The sequence below is a fragment of the Podarcis liolepis genome (genome assembly GCF_965112155.1).
Source record: "Podarcis liolepis genome assembly, chromosome: 6".
In the NCBI taxonomy this organism is placed as follows: Eukaryota; Metazoa; Chordata; class Lepidosauria; order Squamata; family Lacertidae; genus Podarcis; species Podarcis liolepis.
In genome coordinates this window covers 94,303,700-94,327,516 of record NC_139559.1, presented here as the reverse complement: position 1 = coordinate 94,327,516, position 23,817 = coordinate 94,303,700, and the positions used below count along the sequence as shown (strand labels likewise).

Genomic DNA, 23,817 nt, shown 5'->3' with positions numbered 1-23,817 from the left:
CATCAAAATACATTTTCTCTTTGTGCTTGCAAAGAGCTCACACTCATTGCAGTGTCACCTGTAGAGCAGAGCTAAGAGCCAATGAGTTCTGGAACATGTGCTGAGTGCCAGCTGAACTAAGCACCTCAGTAAACACTAACTTCATTTCAGAATTTAATGAACCACTGCTCAAGCGCCAATAATGTATGTCTCTCCCAGCTCCCTCAAATTCCACATTTCTTCCTAATGTTTAGTGCAAGTTGTATACAAGTTATATGTGACACAGGGCATTCTTTCTGTGATTTAGTTTTGGCTGGTGGGTTCACAGTGTGTGATTACTCCAACACTTTTTTATATCAAATGTGCTGTCGTTGTGCCGTCCCTCCACCAATACCCCATGCCCTGCTGGCAAGTTATTCCCCGAGGGCGCTGGCCATGAGAGACTATCATTACTGGTATCCTTTAACAATAAATCAATGTGTTTTAAAGAATTTTCATCTGCAAAGCTGATTTCTGAATGGAAAGCAGGAGAACAAATTATTCCCACTGTTGTTTTAGAAAACCTTCATTAATAACAGTTGTCAGGGGGCCAAGCTATGCACCACTGATTCTAAGAAAGAGTCATAACAAATTAGTCCTACAAAATGCTTGCGCTTCAAAATTCAAAAGTAGGCCTTTATTCATTTATTTAGGACAGTTTTATACTGCTCTTCATTAAGAAAAACGCCAGGGCAGTTTACAGATAACGTAATCAAATAAATACAAAGATCAGCACATTATAATATATATAATATCCACAGTAGCTAAAACAAACACTACAAGCTTGATATTAAAAACCAGCAAAATGTTTTAATACACACTTAGAACCAGTCAAGGTTGGCTAGGGACTGTCTGGCGAGGGACAAGGAACATTTCATTCCATATGCTGTGTTAGGTTGTGGGTGAACATATCAGACGACAAAGTGATTCTTCAAACAGCTCTTGTTTATTCACAGGCCAGAACTGAACTGAACTGAAGGGTTCAGCCAGCCTGCTTATATAGAGCTCCACTAGAACGCAACAGTAACCATTTTCTGTAACTATCCAATCACTGAACATCACTTTCAATCCCTTATTTGCATATGTGGACCTGAGTGAAAACTATCTACAGTATCCCCCTGCAGGCCCAGGGTGAGAACTTCAGTACATAACATGCTGGGCTCACGCTGCACAACCAGGAGGGCCTGATCTCAACGAGCGAGCAAGTCTATACAGGCAAGTCTACACAGGTAACCTGGTCCTAAGTTGTTATAGGAAAGGACTTAAATTTTGATGGACCAAGCCTGTATTACTTTACGTTAAACCACTTATCATAAGTTACTGATTTAAGCCAGAGATGCCAACTTCTAAATACCAGGGGGTCAGGTGGAAGGATGATTCTGTTCTTTCAAATCACGGAATTGTATTTTGCTACATAAATTTGCAAGATGGTGGCGTGAAGCCCTTTCTTTAAGTCAGGGGTAGTCAACCTTTTTATACCTACCGCCCCCAATGCATCTTTCTTGATGGTAAAATTTCCTTACCGCCCACCAGTGCTCGATGGAAGAAGGAGTCAGCTAGTGCCGTAGAAGTCCCTACTGCCCACCTAGAATCCTGAAACGCCCACTAGTGGGCAGTAGGAACCAGGCTGACAACCCCTGCTCTAAGTGATATTGAACATGTACAATATATTCTATGCCGCTCACAGTCAGTGTTCAGTCAGTATTCCCTGCAGAAATGGCTATATGAGAGGAACATGATCATGCTGGGGACAAAACACATAATGAAATATAAAAGTATGGAATATGTCACGGCTCAATTGAATTGTTATTTTGGAAGCTTAACTATAGTTTGGAGACAAACCATGGTTTGCAACTGGCCAGAATTGTAACTGCGCTTTGATGTGCATTTGCAAACGGTTGATTGTGCAGACTAGTTTTGAGTGATGACTCAATTAACAATTACCAAAATGGCCACCGCAAAGATAAGAGGAAGTAGTGCCTGCTGTACACCTGATAACTGAAAGAACAGGTGTGTGTGGTTTTTTTTTTTAAAAAAAGTTATTTTTAATACAAATTATTATAAAAGTAAAGAACACTATCTTAGTAGCAATATTCTTTCTTCTCTGTCACACGGGAAGGAATACAGCTTCTAATATGCTAGTTATGATGTTTGCATAATCTAAAAGTAATTGGTCTTGACTTGCTGTCATGAGGGACAATGGAGAGTACCACCACCCGGAAAACAGAAGAAGAGGAAGTTCTGAAGGAGGGAAGCAGCCAGAGGACCTGCGCAGAATCAGCTTAGCAATGGACAGCCACGATGGAGCCCCCCTGGATCCAAACCATATGTGTAGAAAGAGCATTGCCAAGACTAGTAGTCCAACACTGAAAAGGAACAGACTGTTTTGAAAGGGTTTCCTTTTGGGGGGAGGGGGGGAGGCAAGGACAAGTGAAAATGGCAAGAAAAGGGACCGCAAGACAAAATATTTCTTTTCTCCCTACACGCAGACATGTTTATGAAGTGAGAAATGGTTTTAGGGCAGCTGCTAAAAATTCTTTCACTAGCTTAGATTTCCATTTGCTTCTTTTTAATATATATTTTACAAGCACATGTGTTTGTCAAATCGTTGAGCTTCTGGGGACTTCAACAAGGATCAAATGCAATACAGATCTCCCCCTCCCACCCACACTTCCTCAAGACTCCATTACTGCAATGAGCTCTTCGTGAGGCTACGCTTGGGCCTAGTCTGGAGGCTGCAGCTGGACAGTGGATAGGGGACAGACGATTACCAGCACTGAACTCCAGTGCTCAAAAGCATGCACTGCTCATATGCTACTGGGCCATGTTCAAGGTCTTGTATTAACTTACAAGGAGCCAGTGTGGTGTAGTGGTTAAGAGCGGCAGACTCGTAATCTGGTGAACTGGGTTCGCTTCCCCATTCCTCCACATGCAGCTGCTGGGTGACCTTGGGCTAGTCCCACCTCTCTGAAGTCTCTCAGCCCCACTCACCTCACAGAGTGTTTGTTGTGGGGGAGGAAGGGAAAGGAGATTGTTAATAATAATAATAATAATTTATTATTTATACCCCGCCCATCTGGCTAAGTTTCTCCAGCCACTCTGGGCTCTTGTTAGCTGCTTTGAGACTCCTTCAGGTAGTGATAAAGCGGGATATCAAATCCAAACACTTCTTTTTAACTAACCCCTTCTCTCGCTGACTAATCCCAGATGTATTCAGGGGAGTCACTGTCGGTTCCATGGCTCAGATGCCCAGCTTGTATCCACCAGGACCCATGCATTTAGGCTCAGCAAGAGAGGGGAGAATTGCATCTGGCAGCCTGAAAAGCTTGCACTGACAGACCAATGGCCTCCTCTCCAGGTGTGGGGCAGGAGAAGGATGTGGCTCCCTGCCAAAAGCAGGGTTTGAGGGCACTGCTAATCAGCTGAGCTTGCAAAGTCCTGTGCCTTTGCCTACATGGTTTAATTTCAAGGCCAAGGAAGTGGGGTTTGAAGGTGCTGCCAGAAAGTGGCACTTGCAGTGCCCTGTACCTTTGCCTGTGCCATTTGGCTTCAAGCACAGGTGGTACTGTGGTCTAAACCACTGAGCCTCTTGGGCTTGCCAATTGGAAGGTCGGTGGTTTGAATCCCCACGACGGGGTGAGCTCCCGTTGCTCGGTCCCTGCTCCTGCCAACCTAGCAGTTCGAAAGCACACCAGTGTGAGTAGATAAATAGGTACTGCTGTGGCGGGAAGGTAGATGCCGTTTCCGTGCGCTCTGGCACTTGTCATGGTGACACGTTGCGCCAGAAGTGGTTCAGTCATGCTGGCCATGTGACCTGGATGTTTGTCTGTAGATAAACACCGGCTCCCTTGGCCTCAAAAGTGAAATGAGCACTGCACCCCATAGTTACCTTTGACTGGACTTTACCGTCCAGGGGTCCTTTACCTTTACCTAGATCTCAGGGTAAAGGGAGGTAAAGGGACCCCTGACCATTAGGTCCAGTCGTGACTGACTCTAGGGTAGTAGTGCTCATCTCGCTTTATTGGCCGAGGGAGCCGGCTTACAGCTTCTGGGTCATGTGGCCAGCATGACTAAGCCGCTTCTGGCGAACCAGAGCAGTGCACGGAAACGCCGTTTACCTTCCTGCCAGAGCGGTACCTATTTATCTACTTGCACTTTGACATGCTTTCGAACTGCTAGGTTGGCAGGAGAAGGGACCGAGCAACGGGAGCTCACCCCGTCGCGGGGATTCGAACCGCTGACCTTCTGATCAGCAAGCCCTAGGCTCTGTGGTTTAACCCACAACGGCCACCCGCGTCCCTTGATCTCAGGGTGCTTCACAACATAAAATCACAATATAAAAAACAGAAAATACAGAATAAAAAGAAAAACAAAGCAAACCCCTCTTTCACAATACATTTCAAAAGGGCATAGGATGTCAACCAGTCAAAGGCCTGGTTAAAGAGGAATGTTTTTGCCTAAAGGTGCCAGCCAAACCTTCTTGAGGAGAGCATTCTACAAATGTACTGCACACTTTCTTTTACCATACCTGCTCTGATTATATGTGTCTGGAATTTTGAATACCCCATTAACACTGGGGTTCTTTTATATGGGACATAGTATATATGTTGTGGCAGTGACAAAGAGGTTTTCTTTCAAGTAAGTGCTGGTCTCCACAGCTTCACTTTAAAAAAAAAAAAAGCTTTTAAACTCCCACTGAGCATGTCCAAGCACTGGACACTCCCAAAGTGGCTCTATAGTTCCTCTTGTTTACATTTTTGGTTTACTTACAGCATCTTAGGCATGTGCCTGAAATACATAATGAGCAAAGAGTCTCCAAATTCTGTTTTGCAAGCTAAGTGAGTTCTTTTATACAAATTTTAAAGTGCAAGCTGCAGCCCTCTATGAGCGCCCGCTGTTCTCTGAGTGAAACTGAACCTAGTTGGGCTTCATGGGATTTCCCATGTATCAGGGAAGAGGGGACACAAAGGCTATTTATTTTTCATTCCAAGCATCTGTTCCCACTTCTGCTTTGGGAGCATGGGCTTCTAATCCCCCATTCCAGAGTGACTTCCTCTGCAACAAGCTTTACAAAAAGGGTTGTGTGGTACAAAGAAGCCATGAATGGGTAAAGGGGAATAAGCACTGACCAAGACAGCAGTAGTAAAAAGAAATCCCCTTTATTCCAGTTGCAGAGCAGCCTGCAACTGAACCACAATCCATGTGATCTCACCCCAAATGGATGCGATCTTGCCCAAAAATAGCACCAATGGCAGTTCTGCTTCTCTGCAGAGGGGGTGGGGCAGGTGGGGCACCTGTGGAAGTGCCACCCGAGGGGTTTCTGCCATTCCCTCCCTCGTCGTTTACATGGTGCAGTTTTCCTGTTGTCTTCTGTACCCAGCACAAACTCTAAAAGCTCTTGATGGCCTGATTGCACCATGCTTTTCTGCTATTGTATTCCAATATGCTCCTGGTGGTTCCCCCCACACCTTTATCAACTCAAGTTGCCCCAAAGTTTCCTGCTCTCTTAAAAAAACACTCTGCTGTTGTCTCTTATGCCTTCTGGAACATGAAGTTAGTACTTCTCCCTCACCTCTGACTTAATCCCTCAGCCCCTTCTTACACACTTACCCTGGATTTGCCCACAGGACAGAGCAGCTCCTGGTGGTTACTCTCCACTTTCTCAGCAAGGGAATAAAATAGCAGACTTAACAGTGCAATCCTAACCATGTCTACTTGGAAGAAAGTCTTACTGAATTCAGAGGGGCTTGCTTCTTGCCAATCCAAGGCAAGGAGTGTCAGGATTACAGCCTTAAGCAACTGTCTCTTTGCAGGGGTTTGACGTGACAATACCAAATCCTGAAGAGTTACCTGAGTCTCTGGCGGCCGTGCCCCTCGTGCTCTGGGAGGCAGTTGCTCGGGTTGGGAGGGTCTGGTGGCGAACGTGTCCGCAAGGCCACCGCAGAGATGCCCACGGAGAGGGAGGAGAAGTTGAGCAGGGCAGATGTGATTTGGCGGAAGGAAACGTTGTCACTTAAGTTGATGACCAGTGGATTCTGCTGGCACGACAGCTCGTACGTTGCTAAAGGTGATTAAGGAACAAAGTAACTTTGGGTCCCTGTGAAGTCCCTCTAAATTAGAGAAGATAAGCCCTCTGAGTCTCTCCTCCGACTGGATTGAGATTTGTCTCTATTTCCCAGGGAAAAAAGGTGAAACCTGGAAACACCTCAAAGCCAAGCCAAGGGCTCAGAGTGATTCCACATACACCCTGCCATTCTCCTTGGCCAACTTCCACTGCCTCACAGTGGCCAAACACTTGCCCCTTCCCTTCATTCAATGGTGAAGGGAACAGTGATAAAAGCACAGGAGGAGGAAAGAGAAGGAAGCAGCATGCAGAGAGGTCCAGCACAGTCCCAATCTTTCTCCACAACATGTAGCTGCAAGGGAGTTCAGTATGTTTTGTGTCACACATGGGCAACAGTAAGGCCCAAAGGCCACGCCAGCGCCCCACAAGAAACTAGTATGTGATTTTAGAAAACACACCAGGATCTTCTGCTATGAAACAGGGCTTGGGCAGCAGAGCTTCACAGCTTCCTCAGTCGACACGCAACTGTGGGAAGAGTTCCAAGGCAAGTAGGAAGTCTGAAAACCACTGATCTGAAGGAATGCAATGCCCTGTCAACAAAGTAGCAAGTAATATAGCGCATTTGTGAAAACCCTTCTTCTCTATGAAGCAATTTATACAGGCAGGGGCACAGTGAGGGCTATGCTGTTTCAGACTACAGGTAGGACTCCAATGTTTCAATGCTCCCCTCCCTACACACATTTTTAAAACTCCATTAACTCTACAAAGCTATCAAGAAAAGTGTTCTAGGCTAAACTCTTCCCAGGCAAGCTAGTTCTTTATGTGCAAGGGGTCTCGGTGGGAAGCAGCCAGACGTTCAAGCCACCACAGGTGGTCTGAAAGGAGCCAGCACAGAAACAGACACATCTGACTCATGGTTTTGCTTTCCACTGAATTGTACACACATATTTCTTTCTTCCCAGCTCCATTGTGGTCTCTGGTCAAACAGGTTTTGCAGGTCTTATAAAAAACACTTTAAAAACTATTTAACAGAGGCAAAAACAGAATTAACGTATACATCATAAGCAATGGTTCTGCTGCCAAACCGCCTACAGCTCCCAGGGAGTGAGGGGAGGGTGGAAAGAAACAACACTCCTGTCTGTCTGAAGTCCACTAAAATAACCTTGCTCTTTACAAGAAGGAAATGGTAAAAACGGCAAATAAATGTTAGAACCTAATGACACACAAGAACCTGGATGAAAACCAAACTCACTGATTGCACACTCACCAAGGAAGTGGCTGTGTCCACTGATGTCACCCAGCTGAACTGTCACAGTAGACTTAGGCTGGTCATCCATGGTAGTGCCATCGGACACCAGGAAAACAAAGAGTGAGGTAGCTATGCTGGGTCTGTTGAAACACACCTGGGCTCCAGGATACCGCAAAGGAGGAGTGCATTATGGAGTGTGGGGGAAAAACAGGTACGTTACATAGATAGGTAAACAAGCAGAAACCCTCCCCTAGTGTATTCCTCACCCCAATTGGCACTGGCCAGCAACCCTGAAGTTCTTCTTTGTTCCACTTGGCTCATTTGCTCTCTGGGTTGTCTTCTGAAAGATCCCTTAAGCAGGGCTGGTACTCTTCTATGGGGAACTTGGCACATACTCTGCTACTACATGGCAACCCCTGCTCTTCCTCAAGAAAGCCCAACTAATAAAGGACCGCATACAGTACAGTGATATGTAATCAAATAGATTTTAAGGTAAGTGATACATCGTTTCAGGCAACTGAAACTTATTACAGGGCAGATAGGTAGCCGTGTTGGTCAAATTCCTTCCAGTAGCACCTTAAAGACCAACTAAGTTAGTTCTTGGTATGAGCTTTCGTGTGCATGTTCACTTCTTCAGATACACTGAAACAGAAGTTGCCAGACCCTTCTATATAGTGAAAAGGTGGGGAGGGGTATTACTCAGAAGGGTGGTGGGAATGGGAGATTGGCAGATAGCTGAGATGAGCCTGTTGACGACTCTTAACGACTGCAATAGGTCTTACAGGAAAAGGCAAGGGGTGAGAAGGTGAGAAATGGCTTAGTCATGTATAATGAGATAAGAATCCAATGTCTTTGTTCAGACCAGGTCTCTCCATGGTTTTAAGTTTGGTAATGAGTTGCAATTCAGCAGCTTCTCTTTCCAGTCTATTTCTGAAATTCCTTTGTAGTAAAACAGCTACTTTGAGATCTTGTATTCAGTGTATCTGAAGAAGTGTGCATGCACACGAAAGCTCATACCAAGAACTAACTTAGTTGGTCTTTAAGGTGCTACTGGAAGGAATTTTTTTATTATTACAGGGCAACACTTCCTGTATTGGTAAATGGACAAGCCCAGCTGGTCACAGATCATTCTAAGAATCCCCTAAATTTTAAACATCAACAAGCTGTAGTGTCTTCATCTGATGCTCACAAAGCTGTTTGCCAAAATCCATCTTTTCCATTTCAACTCTGCAGCAGTATCAGTGAACACTTCAAGGTTATCAAGACCCCCATCTCTGAACCAAAGAGGAAAGGAAATGGGCCTCGTGTCCACAGAATCACCTTCACCTTTGGGCGGGGGGAACTGAATCCCTATTTTATCTCATGCAGGTGGTTGCGCGCCTGTGCTCTTCTTGCCATCTCTTGGTCATTTTTTAAAAGAAATGCACAATTGTTGTTGTTGCTGCTGTTGTTGTTGTTTAGTTCAACAACAAATTCCCCAATCCATAAATTCTGCCGGTTCTCAGTAAACAAGGTAACTAGGGCATTCACACCAGTTAGTGTAACTTAGCTATTCTCTTAATAAATTTATCCGACTGCTTTATTAGATTTTAAGCATAAACATCATCAACAGAACTGGTAACAGTTATTTGATACTTCGCTACACAATGGTAACGATTCTGTCTTCACTGCGGAATAGTCCAGTGGTAGAACAGGAAATGATCTATTGACTTACTGCAAGACAGAGGGCAGAAGAAGAGACATGGAAACTTTGAGAAGTTCTGTTCCATGAGCCTTGCCAGGTCCTGCCTGATTCACCCCTTCCATCCTTAGGGCACTTACTGCCTTCACTTGTTTCAACTTACTGTCCCAACAGAGAAAAATGGTACAAATCTGCGGAACACTTCCTCCCTACGGGGCCACAATGACCAACCATTCTGAATAATTTGGGGGTCTCCGGAACCTCAACTATATCCAAGCTCTAGCATTCGTGAGGGTTCAGTAGGAACCCTTGTGAAGGTCCAGCCTCTTTCTAGGCAAGCAAGAGGATGGCCATGAACCCTAGTCGGAACCTGCCAAGATCCCATAAGAGGTTGCTCAAATGAGTAGGTTCACGGCACTCTAATCTTCCTCAGATGCAACAGCAAACCATAGTTTTGTCAAATTAGGAAATAATTGATTATTATGCTGTTTATGTCAGAGGGAGAGGGAGAATACAAGCACATTCCTGATCCTGTAAATCAGCCTTTCCCAACCTTGGGTTTCCAGATGTTGTTGAACTACCACACCCATCATCCACAGCCAACAGGAGAAGCAGTCAGGGATGGTGGAAGTGGTAATCCAATAACATCTGGGAACCCAGGGTTGAGAGAGGCTGCCTGTTGTCTAAATGCAGCCCACCTCTGTCTTCTCTACCGAATCTATTTCCCCCACTTCTCAAAATTCAGCATCACAGCCCAAAGCCATTTTCTTTTAGATTTACCTAGGCATTTCAATAGATTTTACTGATTCACAGCACAGTCCTATCCACATGTCCAATGAATGTTCTACTGGCTTCAACACAGACTAAGTTGCAAGCCCTGCTGAGTTCAACAGAACCTACTTCCAGTTAAATATCTGCAGGGTTCTGCTGTTAACGGAACAAGTTTTAATCCATTTGAAGAGTTTTATCTGCTGTTTTCTTGTTTCAGTTTGCATTTGTTTTATGTTGCAGCACCCTGAAATCTAATATGACGGAAGGGTGATATAAAGTGTTTTAACATAAAATAAAGGGAGGTGAGGCGAGGGGGAGAAACAGACATTTTTATTGCTTGGCCATAAATTTATGGATGGAAAATAATAAAGTATGCAAGCAGTGCCAAAAGTGAGAGTTTTTAATATAAACATCCATGGATGAAGGGAACCGACCATGAAATGTAATAAAACTAGAACGTGCTTTAATCTCTGGTGAAGAGTGGAACGCAAACCTCCGGCAAGTTCTGCAGAAAGGGAGCATTCTCCTTTGTTACTGCCCCCAAGGAGCAAATGCCGGGAAGCTGCTCCATCACGTTCACTGCTGAGACGAGCAGGAGAGATTGGGGTGTGGGTGGGCAGGTCATGACATAAGGAAAGAGAAACAAGCAAAGAGGCAAGATGTGTTGACGGTCAGCAGCTTTGACTATTTGGGCCTCATTTGAATATTTTTAAATATTTTGGTGGCATAATCATAACGCTGGCTTTTTCGCTTTTAATACCATTATGATATAGTTTGGCTGCTTTGTAAGGGTTTTTTAAAAAGTTTATTTTATTGTATGCTGTGGTTGCAAATTGCTTTAGGAAGGCTTGTCATGAAAAGCAGTACACAAATGTATTAAATAAATTAGGAAAAAAATAAACAGATATCACTCTTTTTAATGGTTTGGACACATTTACAGAAGGTTGGATTTATTAATGGCCATTAGATTTGACAGCTGACTAGAAAGACAGCTTGCCTATCTGTACCAAATGTGCTTCCCATGGTCATATATTTGGGTACTGCACTGTGAAGTCCATAAAACTCAGGTGTAAATATGTGCAAATAAACCACATTTCTTAAGGACACTACAGTCTCTGTCATGCCTCATTCCAAAGGAACACAAATGCTGCTTGGGTGCCAGACCCCTGGAATCTTCCTACTGCTCAGCAGAGACTGGGGTGTCTGGTGACAGCACCTTTCCATCTCCAAAACTTTTTAGAGCTCCTCACTTTGTGTAGAGGGAGAGCTAATCTCACTTGCATGTGGCCTAGGGGAGACTGCCTTCCCACCCAGTGCCTTCTGCCTAAATGTAAAAAGGCCCACAAGGTGGCTTCCCAAGAAATAAAGAAAACAATAAAAACTGAAACCAAGTGAAAACAGCAGTGCCTGGTGAGGTCAATAATGAAGGCACCTGAAGAACATGTCTAGGTAGGGCATTCTACAGTAGGGGAATCAGATGCTTCACTGGTTGTCTTACCACGTGGGCAAGTTTTTACTGGAAAAGCTGGCCCTCCCAAGATCCTGATCTCAGACTCTTATAGGTCAAAAAATTGTGCCTGACCATGAAGCGAGAAGATCTTTTGTGACTGTTACAATATGTTTACCATAGTGAAGCCCAGTGAATGACCTGGTTACCATGTTCTGAATCAGCTGAAGTTTCTGAATGGATTTTATAACCAGAATGTTACTAGAGAATGGAAAACTGTGACATGATTGTGTTTATGCAGAGAAGGTCCCAGTTGGTGGGCTACTGAGAAGACGCTAGATGTTATTTAGCAAAGCTAGGTGTGTGCCAAGCCTTCAGGATGTCAACATCACGCTGCAACAACTGAAACTCATATGAGAAAAAAGAACAGGTCTAGTACATTCTGTACTTTATCCAAAGTTACATCCAAGTTGGAGCAGATTTGAGTGGTTTTATCCCTGGAGCTCCCACTGCATGGCATTTGTGCAGACACAACTGTAGTGGTGAAGTAAGCTTTCTTTGTCAATACAAGACTAGGCCCCAAAGCAGACTCGAGTATGCATTTGACAGACTCATCCTGGTTCTTTCCCCACTGCTGTTCTAGCCACTGTCCCTGTTCTGTCCATCATGCCACAGAGAACATAACTGTGGGAAAGAGTGCCTAGAGATAACTTTGTTTACTGCATGGGTCATCAGTCAGAACTTTGGCAAACTTCTAGCCATGCCAGCAGGAAAATCCCCTAGGGCTATCTGGAAATTTCAAGCTTCCTCAGCTACATGGCAAGCCACATGAGAGAGGTTCTTGCTTCAAACACCACAGGGCCTGATACCAGTGTGTGAAAATTGGGATCTGAAGGCACTAAGTCTAACCTCCAAGATTCACTTCTGGGAACTGCTGCGGAAAGGAAAATCTCAAGTAAATCTGGAAGGTCCTGCTCAGACCAAACATCTGTAGGATTTTTGAGTTTCTGTGAGACTGGCAAAATGTGCAGAGCACTAGAATAAAACCTTGTGAGGGTTCAAGCAAATCCCTACTTTTGGGAAACTGTACATATTATCTGCCACATCCTCTCTATGTACCCTTGATACTCTGAGTGCCCAAAGCACTTACTTTTAGCCAAACTCTATCGTCCAAGAGCATTTTCTCCCTGTCCGCATCTTGAAGGGCACCGTGACTGGTACAAGGGAACCAAGCCGCATGGGGGTGATGCTCCAGTGTGTCCTGGGGATGAGGCTTGCACACCTGGAAAGGAGGGGTTTTCAGAGCCGGGAGAGGGGGGGTTGGGAAAGGAAAATAAATTTCAGTCACATTAGAACCAGGGAAATCAGAAACACACAAGTGAAGCTCAACACAAAACAGTCCCTTAATTGTACCACCAAGTTTGTCAGCAGCGAAAAGGGGTGAGGGCATAAAATTCTCCAGTAGTTTCAGTTCTCTTACCACCATTTTTGGCAGTAGCTGTCACTTTCCCCACATGGTCTCTTGGAACAATGCATCGTGTGAGATGGCAAGAATAAAAAAAAATTAAGGGGGGGGGGAAAGCCTATTAAGAGAAATCCTGCTTAGCCCACATCCAGCTTCCCAGAATTCCCTTTGAATGTTTTCATTTTCTGATAGCCATGGCTGCAACTAACTGGGGTCCAGAGACCTTCCACTTGAGCGTACGAAGCCATATTTTATTCAATCAAACTTCAGCTCCTTTAGCCCAGTACTATCAGCCTGGTGGTAGCTTTCTATGGCTCAGCCCTCACTGAGATGGTAAACCCACACCTGGGCTATACCACTTTGGATTGCTGAAAAGGGGGGGGGGCTCACATCATTGAGTCTTCCACCATACAAAAGCCTTCACAGAGGACATAAGCCCATCAGGAAGAAAATTAGAGTAGAACCTGGCTGCCTAACATCTAGTTTTCCGGGTGGCAGGAATGTTGTTGTTTTTTATGGCAGAGTATTCAAGCATGCAAGTAGGGGGTTGGACTCAATGGCCCTTGTGGTCTCTTCCAACTCTATGATTCTATGATTCTAAGTCTCCACCTGGTCTCTGAAGCAATAATGGCAAGACCCAGGTTGCCCAGGACAAAGTTCATTGCCAGCATTTTGAGATCCTTTAACTGGGGGTGCCTGCAAATTGTGTGCTCTGCCACTGGCTCTATACGCCTTACCCTCACTTCTAAGAGAGAAACAGGGAAGATCTTCATGATTGCCAAGAACAGACACAGAGGTAGAAGTTCAGGAATGGCTGAAGGTAGGCCTCCCCATAGACCTCAGTATCTATAGTTGAAAGGTATGCATGTGGGGTTGGAACTTATCCACTGATGTTGCCAGTAAAGTTCAGTTCATCCCAGTTCAGAGCAGAATCAATAGCTGGCAGACTTGGGAAGATCACAGAGGTTTGGGACATGTTCTTCTTCCAGGAATAACATAAGGGCTTGAATATGAAATGAAAATTCCCCTCACCCTCACAAGAGGCTCTCCTGTCACCAGGGAAACTGGGCATGCCTTCTGGTCCTGGTGGGAGGCATAAGCCTCTGATGCCCACTGATCCACGTACTCTTTGGGGGTGTAGAGCCCACAATCCACAATGCTGCTGCTTTTCTCAAACGGCTCACAAATGCCATCGCCATCAGATACATAGCACAGGCTTGGCTCTCCTGCAAATTTAAAAGAACAGCTAAGGTGGTGCATTTGTAAATTTATTTTGTGTTACAAAAACACTCATGATACTTTTGTATTCAACATAAGAACAATTCACTAACATATATGCATTTGCCTGCACTCTTTCACTTCTCCCTATAACAGAAATTAGTATCTCCTGGTTTAGAAGACATCTGAAGGCAGCCCTGTTTAGGGAAGCTTTTAATGTTTAATAGATTATTGTATTTTAGTGTTTGGTTGGAAGCCGCCCAGAGTGGCTGTAAGTTACATTACAACTAAGTTACATTACAACTAAGTTACATTACAATTATGTTACATTAGGCTTGGTATATGTTGGATATTTGATTGATCCCTTTTCCATTTACCTCCCCCCGCCCTGCTGCCATTTTTAGTATTTCTTTCCTCTGAATGATTCTATGAATGTTTGTGTCCCACTCCCTCCAGTGTTCCTCTATTACTCTCTAAGGCCTGGGTGGCCAATTTGGGGCACTCGGGCTGATGCTGACTTCAGCTTCCATCATCCATGACAGTTGGACATGCTGATGGGAGTTGTCGCCCACATTGGCTATCCATACTCTAAGCACCATGGGCAGCTAGACCCATGTGTGTTCTCCAAATAAAGTGTCCCTGAGGTACATTGATGAAGGTCTATAGTCCATGAGGCAGAAGATACTGGTTTTCTGATATGGAACAAGACAAGGTTCTGAGTATTTATACCAAGCCTGGCCAATCCAGAAGCTTGATAGGTAAAGGTAAAGGGACCCCTGACCATTAGGTCCAGTCGTGACCAACTCTGGGGTTGTGGCGCTCATCTCGCTTTACTGGCCGAGGGAGCCAGCGTACAGCTTCCGGATCATGTGGCAGCATGACTAAGCCGCTTCTGGCAAACCACAGCAGCGCACGGAAATGCCCTTTACCTTCCCGCCGGAGCGGTACCTCTTTATCTACTTGCACTTTGACGTGCTTTCGAACTGCTAGGTTGGCAGGAACAGGGACCAAGCAACGGGAGCTCACCCCATTGCGGGGATTCGAACCGCCGACCTTCTGATCGGCAAGTCCTAGGCTCTGCAGCGCCACCTGCGTCCACCAGAAGCTTGATACTGCTTGTCAATTACAAGGATTGATTTTGCACCCTTGTTACCTCCCATACAGGAAGAGAGGTCCGAGACAAAAACTCAGGTAGCCCATGTGACTAATCCCCTGTCTCAGGCTATGCAATTTGTGATTGATGTCCCTGGCACATTTTTTCCTTCTTTCCCCTCCTTCCATAACTTTGTTATTCCTTTATAATGCAGTTCTACATACTTAAGGGCAGTTGCAGACTAGGCTTAGGAAAACAGAAAACAAAAACTAGAAGTGGATATTCTGAAAACATGCTGTCTGCAGAGAAGAAAGCCTGCTGTTTCTCGGATGCTATTATATATGTGGTAAGCAGTCCTGAATCCCTGACTTTTCAGTGTCTAAAGTGATTTTTAAGTCTGCCCACTGCAACCGTGTGAGGTAGGACCCGAACAGAGGCTGAGAGAAACTACCTTCTCAAGGCCACCAAGAGAGTTCATGGCATCTGTACAGCATCTGAAGCCAAGGAGACCTTGGTCCAAGTCCAACACACTTTCGACTACTTCATACACTGGTCAATGGGAAGGTTGCCACTGATTTTAATGGAATGTGGCTTTTACCCAAAATGCTTTATAGACCCATGCCAAACGCTTGACAAATGGTTCCAATATTTTGAAAATTGCTTCTTTTTTAGAAGAAGAAGAAGAAGAAGAAGAAGAAGAAGAAGAAGAAGAGAGAAATAGCACACACACCCCTTCCTCCAACATTTCCTGATATACAGCAGCGTAGCGTGGGTTGTCAGCACCCGGGGCAAGGGAAGTAATTTGCGCCCCCTAACCCCTAACCTGCCGCCGCTGCCAGCTTCTTCTTGCTGCTGCCTGGGCTGGTCTGGTGTGGTTCTCTCCCGCGCTCAGAGCTGCGCTGGGCGGCCACTGCACTGTCCCTCCCCCAGATAGTCCCTCGCTCTCTCTCCGCACCGCACGCCTGGCACCCACCCCCTCCACAGTGGGCGGTGACCCGGCGGCTCGGATCGGACTCGCACAGCCAGCACTGCAGTGAGAGAGAGTGAGTGAGCCAGGTAGGGGCAGAGAGCTGCGAGTGCGAGACCGCCCCCCCCCCAGATGTTGCGCCCGGTGCAGCCGGGCCCCCTGCACCCACCACGCTACGCCACTGCTGATATATAAAGGTAAAGTAAGGTAAAGGACCCCTGGATGGTTAAGTCCAGTCAAAGGTGACTATGGGGTGCTGGCCACATGACCCAGAATGTTGTCTGTGGACAAACGCTGGCTCCCTTGGCCTGATATATAAAATGCAACGCCTGCTTTAAGGAAAAGGTTTGCAACACCTTAATCAACTGGCTTCTGAGCTAGAAACTTTGTCAGAACCTGAAGTACCTGCAATGACTTAGATTCTGACAGGGAGGTGGGGACCACCCACAGACCTGCAGAAGTACGAGATCTGGACCCTGAAACTGAACCCCCCAAAAAAACAAAAACTGGGGGCTACTGGAATTCAAGACTCCCAACAACTGAGGGAGAACCCCCAGAGACTGCAGTCCCTAATTCAGGCCACAGTGAGAAAGCAATATCATTGTCCCCAATAGATAGATAGATAGATAGATAGATAGATAGATAATACTTTATTCGGCTATAAGCCCACAAGGTAAAAACCAAACAAGAAATAAAATAGCATTTTACATTCTAAAATATCAACTAAAATATTTCAACGCATACTCTCCTTCACCTTACATACAATCTCTAGATGTACCATATTGTGGCCTTGATTATAAAGATGGTGGATAGAGTTTACTAGATTTTAATAGTCATGCAGCATTCCATGAAGTCGTTTATATGAAAGAACTGAATTCAGGAATCTGGCAACCTGTAATGTTCTATAAGAATCAATGTCCTGGAGTAGATAGGCTAGATGTGATTCAGGTGGTTTTGCAAGAGTTTCCAAAATGATTGAACTCAGAATCCTTGATCGGGGCACAATATATAAAGGACAATTAAACAAGATATGATGAAGGGATTCTATTGATTAGTCCCCAATAGACTAGCATACCAAAACAGTATTTCTGTGTGATGAGCCACTCTGAGACCTATGGACGAAGGGTGGTATACAAATGAATGAATGAACGAACGAACGAATGAAATAAAAACTGCCCACCAATGCCCACAGTGTGCTCAGCAAGAAATGCTAGAGAGATAATGGAGTGCAAAGATCCAAGCCAGAGTCCTGTCCCTGCAGAGGTCTAAATTTTTCATAAAGGGGAAGAGCCTGGGAAGATATGAAAGTACTAAAAACAAGGCAGGTACGTAAACCAGTCAACCCAAACACCAATACTGTCATTAAATTCCACTAAAAGCCTGGACAAACAGCCTAGTCTTCAGCTAGGTGCTGAAATAAAGAACAATAAAATGCAACCATGTCATAATTGGGAAAAGAATTCCAAACTGGGGTGCCACCACCAAGACAGCTCTCTGAAAGGGCCTCTGCTAAAGATTGTACAGTAGGAGAACGCTCCCAGCAGATCTTAACAAAATGGAAACCCATTTTTTACATCTCTCCATTAGGAGAACTGTCTGTCCATTTTCATGACATTTCTCTAACTGTTAATTTCCACATTTTATTTGAGCTTTCACACAATGTAAGAGCCACTTCCAGAAGTATAGTGGATCTACAGTAGAATACAGCACAAGTTTAGCACTCATTTCTGTATTATTTGCAAACAGATTGTACCTAGAAGCAAATAACATGGAAATGAAATCAAGGCGGCATCCGAATGTGGAAATTAATTTCATAATTTTATTTGTGGTTTACAATAAAATAAAACCAAAAAACCAGGAAATTTTTGTATTAAAACATACAAGAAGTTAAAATACTGCTATGGTAATTTCAGTTACCCTTACATCGGCTGGGTACATGCATGTTCCTAGTCATGACAAAAAGGCAAACTTTTTAGGTACCCGAAATGACTGCGTCTTAGAAGAGTTGGTCATAGAACCAAGCAGAAAGGCTGTGACCCTGGACTTCATATTAATGGGGCCCTGGACCTGGTATGAGATTTAAGTGCTGAACCATTTGGAAGACCAGGTGGCGCTGTGGGTTAAACCACAGAGCCTAGGACTTGCCAATCAGAAGGTCGGCGGTTCGAATCCCCACGACGGGGTGAGCTCCCGTTGCTCGGTCCCTGCTCCTGCCAACCTAGCAGTTCGAAAGCACGTCAAAGTGCAAGTAGATAAACAGGTACCATTCCTGCAGGAAGGTAAATGGCGTTTCCGTGCGCTGCTCTGGTTCACCAGAAGTGGCTTAGTCATGCTGGCCACATGACCCGGAAGCTGTACACCGGCTCCCTCGGCCAATAAAGCGAGATGAGTGCCGCTTTGGTAACGACTGGACCTAATGGTCAGGGGCCCCTTTACCTTTACCTATCATAGTGCTATCAAATTCAACGTACATACAAGTCGATAATTGCCAAGAATATCCAGTGCAATCACATTTGACTTCAAAAGAGGGATATGGTCTCATTCTCTATTTCCTTAGCTGATTACTTTTCAATCAGTAAATTCTGAAACAAATATATAATCTTCTGTAAAAACATCATCTTTATTACTGAGATGTGGCTCAGCCAAACGAGACTAAGGATCCTCCACAAGCAAATATCCCTCTTTAATTTAGCAAGGGGTTTATATAATTATGCTTCCTGAACTAGCAAAATTTCTCTTGAGAGTGGTTCCTTAAGCACTTAAAGCATGCATATGGCAATCACAGGTTAGTTTTTGTGATGCTCTTTGGTCTTCTCATGTTACATTAAAACGTATCATGTGGGCTTTGGCATTGTTAATCTCTGCTTTATCCCCCTTGCCAATTCACGCAAGGGCAAGTCCATTGCATTAACTCTGGTGCTTGCTCTTAATCTGGAGTATAACTGATGAAAGTCAGAAACCATTGCCTGAACTGCAGTTTAGTAAGTACTTTCAGCAAAAGAAAAAGAAAAAGAAAAAGAAAGGCCATTCAAGACTGTCGAATGCCTTTCAAGCATCAAAACAGAGGAACATTTCTGTATTTGCCCATGATGTAGAACCTTTAAGTCCCTTTACATCTTGGTTTACCTGGGCAATCTGCTGATACCAGGATCTGTTGGATCCTTGCCTAGCTTGTCTCCATGAGGCTGATATGCCTCCGACATCAAGAATGTTGTTAAGCAATAATTTTAGATGTGGGACTAAGATGTCAGAATGGACTTTAGAAAAGTCCCCTGTGAATCTGTCCATCTCTAGAGCATTCCCCTTCTTCAGTCTGTCCTTTACGGACCACATTTCCTTACCAATTATGAAGTGGTTCAGAAACACCCTGTTGTTTTCAGATAAAGCTAGAATGGAAAGGTCCTGCAAGTATTTGTTTATAGTAGTCAGATATCGATCACTGGATATTTATAACTTCTCATAAAAAAGTGAATAAACTGTTAATTGTTTTAGTGCCACATTTCATCTATCCTGCCTTAATTTTAATTCCTAACAACTGTTCCTCTCTGCTTTTTTTCTTAAATGCCTCAATTAAATTTCAAACTTTTGTTGTTAAATTCATAGTAATATCTATTTACAGACCATCATTACATTTTTATTTCCCATCTCTAATATCTTCCGTTCATTACATCTGCTATTCTTTAAACAAATGAATTTTCTTGAGAATCTTTTTCTCTCTCTCTTTGTGTTCCTTTATGTATGGTACTCAATTCATAAATGCACTGACCACCCCACTCCCCGAGTACTGTCTTCATGGAGTCTTACAAACAGCCCTCCATAATAATACTGGCACAATATTGTTATGTATTGGTATGCGTTTTTGCATTTTTATAGTGAAAGCTGCCCTGTGATCTCCAGATGATGGACGATATAGAAATTAATCAATTGATTGAACTCACACTTCTGGCCTGCCATTATGTTTGAGTAATGCTTTGACCCCCTCAACTGAGTCCATCCACCCTCTCTTACTTGTTTTTATACTGTCAAACACAGTCACCTGGTGCAATTACGCTGGTGACTGTCACTAAATATTATGTCACTAGTTACTGAATCATAGAATCATAGAGTTGGAAGAGACCACAAGGGCCATCGAGTCCAACCCCCTGCCAAGCAGGAAACACCATCAGAGCACTCCTGACATATGGTTGTCAAGCCTCTGCTTAAAGACCTCCAAAAGAGGAGACTCCACCACACTCCTTGGCAGCAAATTTCACTGTCGAACAGCTCTTACTGTCAGGAAGTTCTTCCTAATGTTTAGGTGGAATCTTCTTTCTTGTAGTTTGGATCCATTGCTCCGTGTCCGCTTCTCTGGAGCAGCAGAAAACAACCTTTCTCCCTCCTCTATGTGACATCCTTTTATATATTTGAACATGGCTATCATATCACCCCTTAACCTCCTCTTCTCCAGGCTAAACATGACCAGCTCCCTCAGCCGTTCCTCATAAGGCATCGTTTCCAGGCCTTTGACCATTTTGGTTGCCCTCCTCTGGACACGTTCCAGTTTGTCAGTGTCCTTCTTGAACTGTGGTGCCCAGAACTGGACTCCAGGTGAGGTCTGACCGGAGCAGAATACAGTGGCACTATTACTTCCCTTGATCTAGATGCTATACTCCTATTGATGCAGCCCTGGAGTGTCCTCAGATATCCCCGATGTCTAAATCCCTGGCTATTTCCACCAACTGTTTAGGAATCAAGATCTTTCCTAGATTTCTCAGCACAAAAAAATGTAATGTCCTCTAGCATCTGCAAGGGTTTGTAGAACAATAAACTGACATTTGCACAGCAAATTGGCTGAACCTCTCTAGGAGTCCGTGCCCCATGCTGCTCTCTAAGCATGGATTCCTAAGACATTCTTACACCCTCAAAATACTACTTTAAAATAGATTGGCAAATCTCAATTTCTCCCCCAGTTCTGCAGTCCTATCGATAGAGATCCAGCCTCAATCATACGGATTCAGAGGTACAAATAGCTAGCAGGACCTTGAGGTCATCCCTGGGACAAATGAAGCCCTGCCCCACAGTTCCCAAGCTTCTTCACCTGCAGCAATAAATTTCCAGGTTCTGTCAAACCTCAAATACTGGATTCGGAAGAGTGCAGACAAAGAAGGCAAGGATACAACAATATGATTCTGTGTTTTAATTTTTAGTTCTCTCCCTCCCCCCACCCCACAAAGAAATTGAACAAAATGAATAGTCATTTTTTAAAAAAAACAACAACAACAAAGAACAGACAAGCTTTTCTAAACTCACCGACGCAGTGGAATCCCTTTTCTTTTTTGCAGGTTCGAGAGCAACCATCTCCTTCTATTAGATCCCCATCATCACATTCCTCTGCAAGACTTCTAAGAAAATAGTAATACTTTGCACTTATAAAGCATTTTAACATGGGCAAGAGCTTCATATACTTTAATGTTTTCTAATCCTTTACAACAGCTCCTCCATTATGCGTTCCCACATGTTGTGCAGCCACTGATGAAATCTTATCAGCTTGCATTATATTTTTTGCTGCCACAAGAAGGAATGTAAAAAAATAAAATAATGGTGCAACTTTTTTACTTCTGCTTATTTGTTTTACAGTTAGGATCTTTTTTATTTTAAAAAATTTGTTAAAACTCGTTTTTTCTCTTATTTTTATCTAGGCATTAATTTTGTTAGGCCTTTCTGGTTGCTCTTTCTTTATTCCAAAATGGGTGTCTATTTTTCACTCCACAGCTCATCTTTCTTGTTAATATATAGGACCATGTTCCTTCTCATCTGCTCTCTTTGAACTGGCTAGCATTCCCTTATCACATTCAATTTAAAATTCTACTGCATACTTTTATATGCTTGCACTTCATTATTCCTGTTTATCTCTCTCCATTCCATTTGTACTCCTTCCAGAGCTTTACATTCTCCTGACCTCTATCTCTTGGTGTCTCGCTTGCTCCAAGGTAATATGAAACTAGGTCTTTTGGTGGGACGAAAACACTCACAATAGAAAATGGGATATAAATGGTAGTGAATTGATTGATTGATTGATTGATTGATTGAAAGGGGTCAGCCCACAAACCTGAAAGCTGCAGGGCAAGTACATAAATGAACCAAACTATTATTAATTTGAAATATTAAAGGGGAAGGAAAGTGAGGTCATCCCCACAAGGGGACCCCTGAGATAAGACTATTCTTGAGGGGTTTGGGATTTTAGGTTTCACACACCCTCCCATTCCCCGCCCCAGGAAGGTCCTTCAGAGCAGCCCCACAAAGAAGTTATTCTCCACTGATGCAGACAATTTCATAGACTCCACTTCCACAGAAACGATTTAGGTTCAATCTAATCTAATTTCTCTGGCTATGCAAACTCTTCCACATGCTATCTAGGCATATAAGAATGAGGATGAAAGTAATAAGTGACAGGTGGCAGCGGCATCCCTAAAAGCAACTGATGGCATCTTCATTTGGAGAGGCACTCAGGTGTGCATCAGAACGCTCATCTACCTCCTGTCTGCAATTCCTAAAAGCAAGGCTATCCAAGACAAAACCATGAGTTGTTATGGGTGTCTAGGAAAACGGAATATGAAAGCAGAAAGCTTTGTGGAATTAAGAGAAGAGGTTCAGCATATCACTTAACAGTACAGATCCCCCCCACCCCCCTATACTCACATGAATGAATGGAAAGCAGGAACACTTTGATAGATGAGGCCGCAGTTAAAATGGGGTGAGTAAAAGAAAGAAAGATCAGCATTTCCAGGTCTCAGGGCTCCTCACCTGCTTACTTTACCATCCCCGCAATAGGGAGAGCCATGGATGTGGAACAGAGGAGGGGAGGCTTCACCTACAGCAGCTCCAGCCACAGCCTGCACTTGGTAGCGATACAGCTGGCCTGCCATGACTTCCCTGCAGAAGCAAACAGAAGTCAAAACTTAAGACAGAATACTTTCCTGCCTCTTCCTAAGCTGAATTTCCCATGTATGCTAAGGATGGGCAGCTAACGTCCAAAAGGCTCAAAAGCCCCCCCCCCCCAATTTCCAGTTGATCTCCGTACGCAGCACCAGATTCCAGGGACTTCCCTCTTATTATCCGACAGGGGATCTTTAATTTAAAGCAGTGGTTCCCAAAGGCTGTAGCACACCAAACCGGTGTGGCAGGAGAGGGCAGCAAGGGAGGGGGGGGGGAGTTCAAGAACAATTAAAGAAACATTTAAACATTTCAGTGTACCGTAGTATAGTATTCTGTATTTTGTATTTTTTTGCAGAATACTGATAAATATATTTTCAAAATCAAGCACTGCTATGAGTTGGTGTTTTTAGTTTGCCAATGTATTTCTTTACAATGTAAAATTTGGTGTGGTGCCAGCAAATTGTTCCTCTCAAAGTGTGGCCCAGAGAAGAAAGCTTGAGAACCACTTCTTAACAGGGTGAACACTAGCACACGGCTATTTTCGAAACATCACTTGCTTGTCAGTCATCCCATTGCTTTTGTATTCACTGGCTAAGACACCAAAACCAGTAAGTGGCTTCAGCTTAGCAACTGGGCAGAATACATCCCGTATGTTTCCCCTCATAGTAATAATAATAATAATAATAATAATAATAATAATAATAATAATAATAATAATAATAATTTATTATTTATACCCCGCCCATCTGGCTGGGTTTCCCCAGCCACTCTGGGTGGCTTCCAACTGAATATTAAAAACAGTACAGCATCAAACATTAAAAACTTCCCTAAAGAGGGCTGCCTTCAGATGACTTTTAAAAGTAAAATAGATGTTTATTGCTTTGACATCTGATGGGAGGGCGTTCCACAGGGCAGGCGTCACTACCGAG

The 23,817-nt window shown here is 44.0% G+C and overlaps 1 protein-coding gene across 1 annotated transcript in view; it reads right to left on the bottom strand.

The window, feature by feature from the left end:
- The window catches only part of PAPPA2 (pappalysin 2), a 124,905-nt gene that overhangs the window by 47,531 nt on the left and 53,557 nt on the right, over positions 1 to 23,817 (bottom strand). The window contains exons 8-13 of the mRNA XM_083507013.1: positions 22,757 to 22,885; positions 21,263 to 21,354; positions 13,728 to 13,921; positions 12,381 to 12,512; positions 7,350 to 7,485; positions 5,869 to 6,079 (exon numbers count right to left, since the gene is read on the bottom strand). Of these exons, the coding sequence (XP_083363139.1) occupies positions 5,869 to 6,079; positions 7,350 to 7,485; positions 12,381 to 12,512; positions 13,728 to 13,921; positions 21,263 to 21,354; positions 22,757 to 22,885 (894 nt within the window). The remainder of the gene's footprint in view (positions 1 to 5,868; positions 6,080 to 7,349; positions 7,486 to 12,380; positions 12,513 to 13,727; positions 13,922 to 21,262; positions 21,355 to 22,756; positions 22,886 to 23,817) is intronic.